Genomic DNA, 10,907 nt, shown 5'->3' on the forward strand with positions numbered 1-10,907 from the left:
TATATATATATATATATAGAGCTACGAATTTAAACATAGGAAACAAATATGTTATTTTGTGTGTGTAGATTTTTAAAATATATCTTTTTACCATTAAAAAAAATATATTTAAAACATTAAATTCTGTTCATATACGATAAATGTATTTATTCTTTTTTAGATATACTAGCTAATTTCTTATAAAATCTGAGACGTAAACAATTATCTATATCCTGTAAAATATTAACATAATCTTTACCATTTCATTGGCAGCATAGCCAGGTCGAGAACGGACTTCTCTGGCTTCGGAATTGAGTTCTATACCACAAGTTGTGCAATTAAAATGATAAGGATGATAAAGTTCACCACGGAACCGTAAAGGCTTGTCATCGATTACTCCGCTAGAAATTACAAAAGAAAATCATAACGACTACAATTTTCAAACAAGTATTCCATTGCGTGAATTATAGGTTTTTCTATAGATTGCTGACTTTGCCTCCATGTTCGAAGACACCGCTGGGCAGTGCCATATTTGTGTTCACTCATTCTCATATGTATATGTATAAATCACACTCAATATATATAATCACTGCTCAAGTAAATATTGAGAAGTATATATCTATTATCTTTATAATAAATAACGTAATACTTATGAAAAAAAATGAACATTACTTCCTACTTTATATCGACTTTTGCAATTTATTGTAAACTACCGTTTTTTATATTATTTTTCAGAATACAATAAAATTTACGATTACAAAGTTACCATGAAATGACATTTGACATTTATGATAATTTCTGTTATGACTGAACGCAGTGTTTTCACATAAATTTATACAAGGACACCTCGAAATCAGGGTAATCTCTTTCTATCACATTGAGTCAGTAGTCTAGATTTATAAAAGTCTGGTTTTTCCATTCTCTAGACTAGATATTTTAGACTTTTAAAATTGTTCAAAAATCTATCTCAAGAAGCTATAAGTGAAAATTAAAAAAAGATCGCTTGAGCATCATTTTAAGCATTTTGATAACTAAATTTGATAACTATATTTGGATTGCAAAAACTGCCTATCATTTATGATATGAAAGCTACATCTTTTATACAATAATGAGAACATACTGGCATTGATGACATATATGTTTTCCAAGTACCCCAGCTTTCACATTAGCGTTGCACGTATGGCATAAGGCTCTGCCTTGACACTTGATGAAGCCCGCATCCGCCAGTTCACCATTACATTCTTCGCAGCGGAAACATTGTGGATGCCAATTTGAATTCATCGCTTTAATCACGCGGCCAATAACAAACTCACCTATCGTAAATATGAGAAAACTTGATTAAATACATTTTAAAATGTTATCTTATATTTAACTATACTCTCAGAATTAATAATAATATCGAAGCAATTAACAAAATTTAAATCTAACTTACCACACTTGCCACAACATGGTGCAAACAGAACATGAAAGTCATGCTCGCAATATTTGTATCCTTCAAATTCATAGAAGATTCCATCTGGAAATGGCCGGAAACATTGCGCGCACCTATCAAAATAATATTAACTCATAAAAATAATATTAACTAATAAAAATCCATAAGATAGTACATTTTTATAGCTATTTTTATTTTACAAAAAGTAGCGAAGAAATTAATGCACATTGGAGCATGCAAAAATTATTTGTAAAAATTGTGGCTTCTCCACAAATGTTACATATTTTTATAATTTATGAAAATTGAATCGAATAGAAAGTATAGTAGATATGTACAAAATGAAATAAATTATAATAAATGCTATTCCGTAAAAGAAATGTCATTTATATATATTAACACAGACTATAGGGACAATAATAGAAATTTAATTTATAGAAAAAGTCGAATATTAGAAAAAGTAAAAAATGTGGCACGATTAATTGCATTCATTGATTGCATTTTCAAATCTCATTACAGGCAGTTATTTCCATTAAAAAAATCATTTTAAATTCTTTGAAAATAAAGTTATAGTTATTAGAGAGAGAGAGTGTTAAAAATTGTATTTAATACTTTCTAAAAATATCTCGATTGTGTAAATTGAAATAATCATTATTCCGAAAACATATATATGAAATTAAACAAATTGTTGATTTTTCTGCCATATATCTGTACAAGTTTATGTATATTCTTTTCATACTACGTACTAAGAAAAATAATGAATTTTTTTCTGCAGTATAGTATTTAATTCGTTTTCGCCTATTTATTCATAGATACAAAATACACGTAATAGCTATTTATTTTCAGTTTCTTTCTGCCTGTAAGCAAACTGCCCAACAGTATGATAATAAATTTACAGCAGATTTGCTTAGAGCTAGTATCTAGTTATTGCAAAGATCCAGTACCATCTATACGTATATACAGTACAGTATATTTTTTGCTAGCTGCTTTCCTTTTAGAAAATACAATTGACACAGACATCGTATCATCTTTCTTGACATTCAACAAAAAGCAAAAAAAAAAACGTTTGTATCGACTATGACATCTCTTAAAAAGAAAGCAGCCAAAGTAAAGTATAAGTAGGAATTAAATAGAATCTGTCGTTCATAAACATTTAAATGGAATACAAATACATCATTTAAAATGATTATGAAACAGCAGATTCTGCTCAGCTTTCTGTAATCAATCTGCCATTACATTCTTTTACCAGATTCTATTAGATTTTTGTTGACATTCTATTAACGTTTCTAGTAGACACTTTCAAAATCTATATTTGACAGATTTGGTTATCCAAGCCAATTGTTATCCCATATATACTTACACAAAACACTGCGGATGCCACAATTCACCATTTGAATTAACAATTTTCTCATGCGCAACAAAACCTTCTCTACACCGGGAACAAAACATATGATCCAACGACATCTCTGTAACCCTGTAACACATAAATATTTTAATAGATATTTTAACATAACGGTTTAATAAATGTTTTAATTTTAAATTTATAGTTAATTAATCATAATATAATGAAAGCATGGGTAAGAATTCTGTATACTACCCAAGTCTGATTTCCATGAAATTTTATAGATGTAGTACTAACTAAATGTTTTTCCAACTTCTAAATATTACTATATTGGAAGATCAATTACGCAAAACTTGAATTTAATCGACAACACGTTTAAATTGTTCGCATTCCTGCAATAATGACTCTATGTACTAAAAATGAACTCGTAAAGCAAAAACCTTAAGATGACAATTTTATGAAATTAAAAAGTAATTTTTCGACATATGTATTAACCAATACAAATATTAAAAAATTGATAATATAAAATTTAAATATTAATAATATAAAATATTTAAAAAATTAAATATTGCATTTTTTTTTTATAATGATGTTATGTCAACATTGTACGTACAATTTCACATAAAATGTAGTCAACAGAATAGTATTTAATTATAATTAATTTTTCATGTAAAATCTTAGAAAATGTTAATTATGTCGATTAAATAAAAGGAAGGTAGAAATGTTCGAATGTTTCGCTATCGCTCGAATATCGTTTTATATCTATGTTTTCTTATGTAATTATATTTTTCATTATAACATTTGTCACACATCTCAAACATTATTCACATTTGATTTAATATGGAATTAATTTCATAAATGAATTATTAAAGCATAACTGAGAGTGATTTTATAATGATATGCGAATAAGGATTTTATTCACTTAATTTCAATGAACGATATTTTTCCTTAAATCTAACATTGTTATAATGACTATTTTCAATCTTTACGAAGAAAAATATATAAGGAAATATAGAAATAACAATCCTCGAACGGTAACAAAACCCTTGAAAATTTCAACCGTTTGAATATTTTGAAAACTAAGCATTTCCACAATTCTGCATTTATGAATTTGATGACATTTTAGTTAGTCTTGTTCTTTTTCGAAGAATTCTGAACTAGTTCTGAACTAGTGCAATATGTTAGAGAGAGAGAGAGAGAGAGAGAGAGAAACTATACCTATCCCACTCTAACTTACTGCATCAGTGTACACCAGTTCAGAACTTGGTATGGAAAAAGAACAGGCCTAGTATTACATATCTGTAAAACTTGATTAAAATTGAGCTTGGGTAGTCTACCGAAGCGTGTTGTGAATATGTTAATTTTATAAATTTATTTGGATAGCATAGACAATTATCCAGGTAGCAACGTGTCTTGTTGCTGGCATGTTGCTTGCTAAGTACGCATTGCTACCGAAATTGCAGTAACTGATGTAAGCCCTTATTTGTAACTTAATGCCTTGCCAATGTAACAACTTTGAATAGCAACTTGTCAGCAATTTGTTAAAAACTTAAAAATCGTCATCATTAAAATGTGTACTATTATATTGCACCGTCATATTGTATCGTTATATTGTACCGTCATATTGCCATAATAATATACAGCACCACACAATACTGTTATATTGCCGACATTAATTGAACATTGATGCAATTATCTTGGACTATTAAACTGGCAATACATATACACATTGTTGCCTACAATATCTGTATATTCGAAATATATAGATCGTTGAAGACAATTAATATTATCTATACCTATTATGTAAGTTGCTAGCATCATAAGCAATCACAGATTTATGCAATGTTGTCGAGACACGATTTGCTATCTGGGTATTTACACACATTTCGTTTGTTATCAAGAAAATAGGAGATAGTTTTTGTTACATACAGTTGCGTCCTATATACTTATGCAAAAAATTAACATTTTTCAAAGAGAAGATGCTTACCCTGGCATATTTTAATGGAAGAAGGCGATTACGTTTTAACGTTGATAAACACTTCTAGCTATCTTGTTTTTCTACTCGCCTACAATCAATTTGCTTTACACAATAATCTCTATTATTGGAATACTATTAAAAACGCGTTAAAACAAATAATATATGTAGATTCATGGAAATACTGCAAATTTAATATATACTGATTCAATAATGGGTTTGTTTTTTTTTATTGGTGCATAAAACTGCAGTATACAATTTTATTTTTCACGTTAAATTATTTAGTATTTTTTACGTTAAATTTCAAACATGTACTTATTTTACATGTAATTATGAAGAAGAGAGGTTTATTCACCGACTTTGATGAAATTAGGCTCGTTCGACGCGTTTTCGCACAAACTGAATGAATTTGGTAGAAAAAAGTGTCGCTTTGCCCCGTAAACCGAGATATTACGCAAAGTTCAGATTCAGGTTACGTTAGGAAAACTGTCATATCGACGATATAAAGGATTACACAAATTCTTTGTTTTAAAAACACAAATTCTCTATTTTAAAAATACAAATCTGCTTTAAAAACACAAATTATTTTCTATATAATTTTTATTTTTACAATTGATGAGAACTTGTTTTGACGCAGAAAATATTTAATTTAGCTTTACTTACATATTCTCATGTCCTTCTATGGTATCGATGTGACATATTTTCCAAACTTAATGGTCGTCAACTTTAATGATTAATACCTTGGTCCATGGGGCAGAGAGCAGCACTTCTTTTTGTTAGATTCGTACAAAAATTTGATACAAAAAATGCGTCGATGAGCCTAATTTCATCGAAATCGATGAGGATGAGAGTAAGCCCGTCTCCTTCATTCATAATTACCTTTACATGACCATCAGATTAAATTTATTTGGTTAACATACAAGTTAACCAAAGACTGAAAAACTGGGCCTTAACCATTCTCTCACTCTGCTATTTATCAATTTCTAATGTACATTGTTGTTTAATGTACATTGTAAATAATATTATTATTTGACTACTCGGCTATAATTTTTGTCAACTATTATATATATACAATCAACCAACTATTAATCAACCACGAAATATTACCTGATAACGCAAATATTTAATTAATTACGAATATAAGTACAATGAGGCTAAAACACTACCTATCACATAGATATATCCTGTCAATTACCTATATTCCGTATTAGTCTTATCAGATTTTTTAAGTAAACAGCCAATCCGATCTCAGCAAACGTGATATGACCTTTTATGAAAACGAATATGGGTTAAAAGTTGTCTAACCTAACCTAACCTAACCTACAGTAATTAGTCATCACCACTCCCTTTAGGCCCTATGCACAATGGAGGAAATATTAGCCTGGATCTTCATCATACGGGCAACATCCGAGCTTAGATAATTATAAGAATCGCGCAAACCATGCCGCTTGCTTCTTTTCTCCTCTATTAAGCCAGTTCTACATTAGTTGCAAGCTGATCGCAAGTTTGTTGCGACAGCCAATATAAAGCGTTGATTTCAAAATGCAAGCTTCAGATTGACTGTTTTATAGTGCCTCACTAAAATCTGTAATCGCAAAATGTTGCCGCGCACTACCGTCCTCTGGAGAAGTGGATGTTAACTATATACAATATATCCACCTTTTTGCAGTGCTAATGGAAATAGATAGTTGAAATCGCTAAAATAATTAAAATCTATTAAATTAATAAAGATTTCAACGATTTCAGCGATTTATTTCCATGAGAAGCACTGCAAAAAGGTGGATATTGTTGTGTAGTTAACATCCACTTGTTTAGAGGGCGGTAGCATTTTGGATTATAGGTTTTGAGTTTTGGACCATCTCATGTCCTCTCTGTTCAGTTCGCACTGTTCATTGTTCACAGTTAGTTGTGTCGGAAAATCAAATAGGGGGTTAAGAAAAAGATTTTATTCGTTACACATATAAAAGATTAGCCGTGTTACATACATTAGGAAACTCGATGTTAAAAAATAATAAAAATTGCAAAATTGCTGTTATATTTTTTTAGTGACGATAAGGTGAGGTTAGATTAGTAGTAAAATATTTCCTCATTCACATGGTATTGCAAAAAGTTTTGATAATTGTTTAGATAAACTTCCTCATCTCCGATCTTTATGAAATTAAGCTTATTCGACGCGTTTTTGCACAAAATGAAAGAATCTAGCAAAGAAAAAAGTGCGAGACTGCTCTGCGAGGCGAGATATTTAATTAGACTTGAGTTAAAGTTGACGATTATTCAGGTTAGAAAGTCTGCTCGCGTTGCTTGCACTTTTAGTACTCGACATCTTCGCTTTCTCTTTTTTTAAGACAAAATATGTATGTACCTCATTTTAAGTGCAAAAATATTTGGGGATTTCATGCAACAGTGCAATGTGAGCATCAAAAATTGATAAAAAGTGTGTATATATGGCTCACGTTACACTGTTGCATCGTTGCACGATTGTAAAAGATTTCCTAATCTGAATAGTCAACTTTAATAACAATTAATATCTCGGTTTGCAGGGCAGAACGAGACTCTTTTCGCCAGATTTATTCATTTGTGCAAAAACGAATGAGCCTAATTTTATCAACATTGAAGTTGAGGAGGCTAAACTCAACAATTATTCTCTGCTTTAAAAACAAATTTTTTGTATAATTTTTACTTTTACAGTGGAAAATTTGTTTTTAAAGCAAAGAATTGATGTTTTAAAACAGAGAATACATATATAAGATGTTCAGTAAAATTTAAGGGGAGAAATATATGTAAATGCTCGAAAATCAGTCATTTTTCGTGAATTATTTTGAGGGTGACAAAATAATTAAATCATTTTGCACTTTGGGCATAATTTAATGACATGTCAGGTAATTAAAAAAATTTTTTTTTTATACAAAATGGCGGCGGTACAGTCCCTCCACGAAGGCCGTTTTTGTGAAAGATGTAAAACGGCTGCCATCGCCCAGCTTTTTCTATTCGTCTGAAATAAAAAAACAAAACATATTTCGATTACTGATGAGTTTAAGCATAGAGTAAACCTATAAAATTGAGAAAAAATACGAAATCAAAAATTTGGTACGCTTGAAGAACTAAAGAAATCAAAAATATTAATATTGTACATGTGTTTTAACTCTAGGCATTATATATTAAAATTAAAAATTGACAAAATTAGAATTTAACATTAGAATGTTATATATTTGCATATTTTTTATATTATAAATATATAAAATTTATTTTCAGGGAGGTGCTCGATATGAAAACTAAAAAGCGTAAAGCTTCTAAGAAGACAAAAAGATCATGGAGGAAATATATTGATATCAAAGATGTAGATACATTTCTTGATAACAATAGATTAGAGGAACGATTGGGTACTCCTTTTTCTGAGCGTATAGATACTCAATTATTTACCATTGACAAAACTGCTGATGTGACTGAAAATGTAATTTCCAAACGTGCTGCCAGATTAGCATTGAAAAATAAAGAACCAAAATGTTTTGCTTCTTTGAAGTCGCATACATGTGTCCCCGATCCAATTTCTAAAAGAAACCAAATAAGAACTAAAGAAGAACGTATGAATTCTACATTACGTCAACACGAAGTAGAAAGGAAAATAAAGGATATTCTTAAATTAAAAGAGAAGGAAGCACTGAAGAATAGAATACTGGCAAAGGTTGCTTCAACAAATCCTGACAGCAAAGAGATTGAAGGAGATGTATGGAATAGCACAAATGTCTTAATTCCAGAAACAATCACTGAATGGATGTCTCCAAACAGCATTAGGCATACGCTGAAGCATTTAGGAATTAAAAAAAGAAAATTACCCTTATTGTGTAAAAAGTCATCTGTTTTACCTGCAGTAGAGATTCCACATCCAGGTACATCTTATAATCCGTCATATAATGATCACCAGAAATTATTGCACAATATTGGGCAGAAAGAATTGGAGCTTATGAAGCAAGATGAACATTTGAACAGGGTCACAACGCAAATGTTTGACAAAGTAAATTATATTATCATATTATCATTATTTTTTATATAAATCTTTATTTGTATTTTTATTATAATATAAAATTTATTTCTTTTTTTATTTACATTCAATATTGATATAATTTCATGTTTAACTTTATTTTCAATAAATAATATTTTTACATTATTAATATAAAATATTACCCTTGCTAATATTTTTAATTTAGATATTCCTTCAATTCATATTTTATATTTTTTGAATGTGATTTGTAATGTCAAATTATTTGCTTGTTCAGATTTCATTGCAGAAAAGAGATGAAAATATAATGAAAGAAATGTTAGAAGGTTTGCCAGAGAATCAAACCGCATTAAGTTTTAAGTCCGTTGAGGAGGATCATGAAGAAGAAAATTCATCTACCATAATAGCAAATGATAAGTCTAAAAAAAATATTAAAAAGACACGTGTTCAAAAAAGAAAACAACGAGAACAAAAACAAGCAATTAATAAACGTGCATTGATGAAAATCGAGAAAAAAAAAATTTCTGATATCTATAAATTAAAGACTCTGCAAAAACAGATAGAAGCCAAGGAGAGAAAGCAAGAAATCTTGCGACAAAAGCGAATGAAGAAACACGAGAGGGAATCTCTTATGCCAAAAACTCTGAGTAAGACAAAGTTTGAACCCATTGATCCTGATTTCCAGCTTGCAGAAGAATTGACTGGCAATTTGAGAAATTTAAAACCTTCTAACAATTTATTAAAAGAACGGTACAAATCACTTCAACAGAGAAACATTATTGCACCAGCCGTTATAAAATTGTAAGTATTAGGTTAAGTAAAAAGTCATCGCGTTTTTTTAAAAGACATCTATCAGTAAAAACCGCAATTACTTTCTTACCAACAATATAAATATATCTTAATAGAGTAAAGTTTCAGCTTTAAAAATCTCTTTTTTAAATTATACGATACGACAATTTTTAATGGAGTTATGAGCAATTAAAGTCAAAATAATTATTTTATTTAATCCGCGATAACTCAGTAATCAAAAGTCGTAGGAATATTAAAAAAAAACGATTTTGTAGGGCAAGTATCAAGCTTTCACGATAGGTAATCGAAAATTTTCTCAAATTCGTTTTTGATACGTTACAAATCCACAAAGTGAGAAGAAAATTTTTCGTCTTTTTCAGCTCATAGTTTTTGGTATGTAAAAATTATCAAACTCATATAAACTTAAAAAATGTGATAAGCTTTTAAAAGTAGAGATTTCAAGCTTTAAAACCCTTTTTTTTTTAATTTGAATTTCATTCATTATTGACGAAGATATTGTATATACAACTTTGAGCTAAAAAATACGCGATGACTTTTTTTACTCAATCTAATATAAATTGACGATTTACTAAAAAATTAGCCTAGTTTTTATTGTGCACTTGATACAGGTACCAATTAGTAATTTTCTATTAAATTATCTTAATTTTGGCGATACGTGTAAACATATACATGATATGTATATTTAAATTAATCATTTTGATTAATAGAAAGTAACTATATAGTTAATATACGAATCAAATGCTTGATGTAAATATTAACAAATTTAAAATAGTGAATGGCCGATGATCAAGGTTTGAAGAATGTGAGATTATTACAAAAATGTCTTTTACGATTTTTAATTTATAAATTTTAATATTGCGCGCATGCGCGCGTAGATCAACTTGATTTACAATTTTTCTGCAAATGGACCCCATATTTAACTGAATGTCAATATGAACATTAACTATAATCGACATTAAAATATTCTTTTGAGGGCAGAAATCTTAATAATAGTCAATTTCGATAAAATAAAATTAAATAAAATTCTCCAATATGTTATACATTGTCGTTATAATACGACAAAATACATAAAAATAGCCCTTTTTGCAAATTGAATTGCAATTTTCTTAAAATTATGACGTGGTGCAATTTGGAAAAACGTATTTCGTATTTGTATTCCGCTAAAAAAATATTTAAAAAATTATTAGTTTTGTTTCAGTATTAGAAAAAAAAGTAATTTATACAGCGTTATACAGCTAAATGCTCCTAAACGCAACCATTTATTGATTCTTTGTAAGAACTACAATATTTCAGAACAATTTGATTCACTTAGGGATCACTTAAGAAATATTGTGGTTTTATATATATATATATATATATATATGTATGTGTATAT

At 29.0% G+C, this 10,907-nt stretch overlaps 2 protein-coding genes across 7 annotated transcripts in view; one reads left to right on the forward strand and one right to left on the reverse strand.

Annotated features, from left to right (window-relative positions):
- The window catches only part of LOC108753524 (LIM and senescent cell antigen-like-containing domain protein 1), a 7,812-nt gene extending 1,788 nt beyond the window's left edge, over positions 1-6,024 (reverse strand). The window contains exons 1-6 of one of the 6 annotated variants that reach the window (XM_018495160.1): positions 5,921-6,024; positions 4,738-4,816; positions 2,769-2,882; positions 1,412-1,524; positions 1,100-1,292; positions 239-380 (exon numbers count right to left, since the gene is read on the reverse strand). In XM_018495160.1, coding sequence (XP_018350662.1) covers positions 239-380; positions 1,100-1,292; positions 1,412-1,524; positions 2,769-2,882; positions 4,738-4,745 — 570 coding nt within the window. In that variant the 5' untranslated portion in view covers positions 4,746-4,816; positions 5,921-6,024. Of the gene's footprint in view, positions 1-238; positions 381-1,099; positions 1,293-1,411; positions 1,525-2,768; positions 2,883-4,737; positions 4,817-5,080; positions 5,221-5,388; positions 5,775-5,891 lie in introns of those variants that run through there. The other 5 variants (XM_018495164.1, XM_018495161.1, XM_018495163.1 and 2 more) reach the window with 5 other exon arrangements.
- A 58-nt stretch (positions 6,025-6,082) lies between these two features.
- LOC108753396 (uncharacterized protein CG1785) lies at positions 6,083-9,527 on the forward strand. Its single transcript, XM_018494939.1, has 4 exons — positions 6,083-6,125; positions 6,751-6,781; positions 7,978-8,737; positions 9,000-9,527. The coding sequence occupies exons 1-4, from the start codon at positions 6,083-6,085 to the stop codon at positions 9,525-9,527; spliced, it is 1,362 nt and encodes a 453-aa protein (XP_018350441.1).
- Positions 9,528-10,907: the final 1,380 nt, after the last annotated feature.

This window comes from Trachymyrmex septentrionalis, unplaced genomic scaffold, assembly GCF_001594115.1.
Source record: "Trachymyrmex septentrionalis isolate Tsep2-gDNA-1 unplaced genomic scaffold, Tsep1.0 scaffold7, whole genome shotgun sequence".
In the NCBI taxonomy this organism is placed as follows: Eukaryota; Metazoa; Arthropoda; class Insecta; order Hymenoptera; family Formicidae; genus Trachymyrmex; species Trachymyrmex septentrionalis.

Excerpts from the sequence above, each read along its gene's own strand:
- LOC108753396 (XM_018494939.1), top strand. The coding sequence starts at position 6,083 with ATGCACAATGGAGGAAATATTAGCCTGGATCTTCATCATACGG. Across the intron at positions 6,782-7,977 it reads ATTTTTTTAGTGACGATAAG|GGAGGTGCTCGATATGAAAA; the intron begins GTGAGGTTAGAT and ends ATTTATTTTCAG. Across the intron at positions 8,738-8,999 it reads CAACGCAAATGTTTGACAAA|ATTTCATTGCAGAAAAGAGA; the intron begins GTAAATTATATT and ends TTGCTTGTTCAG.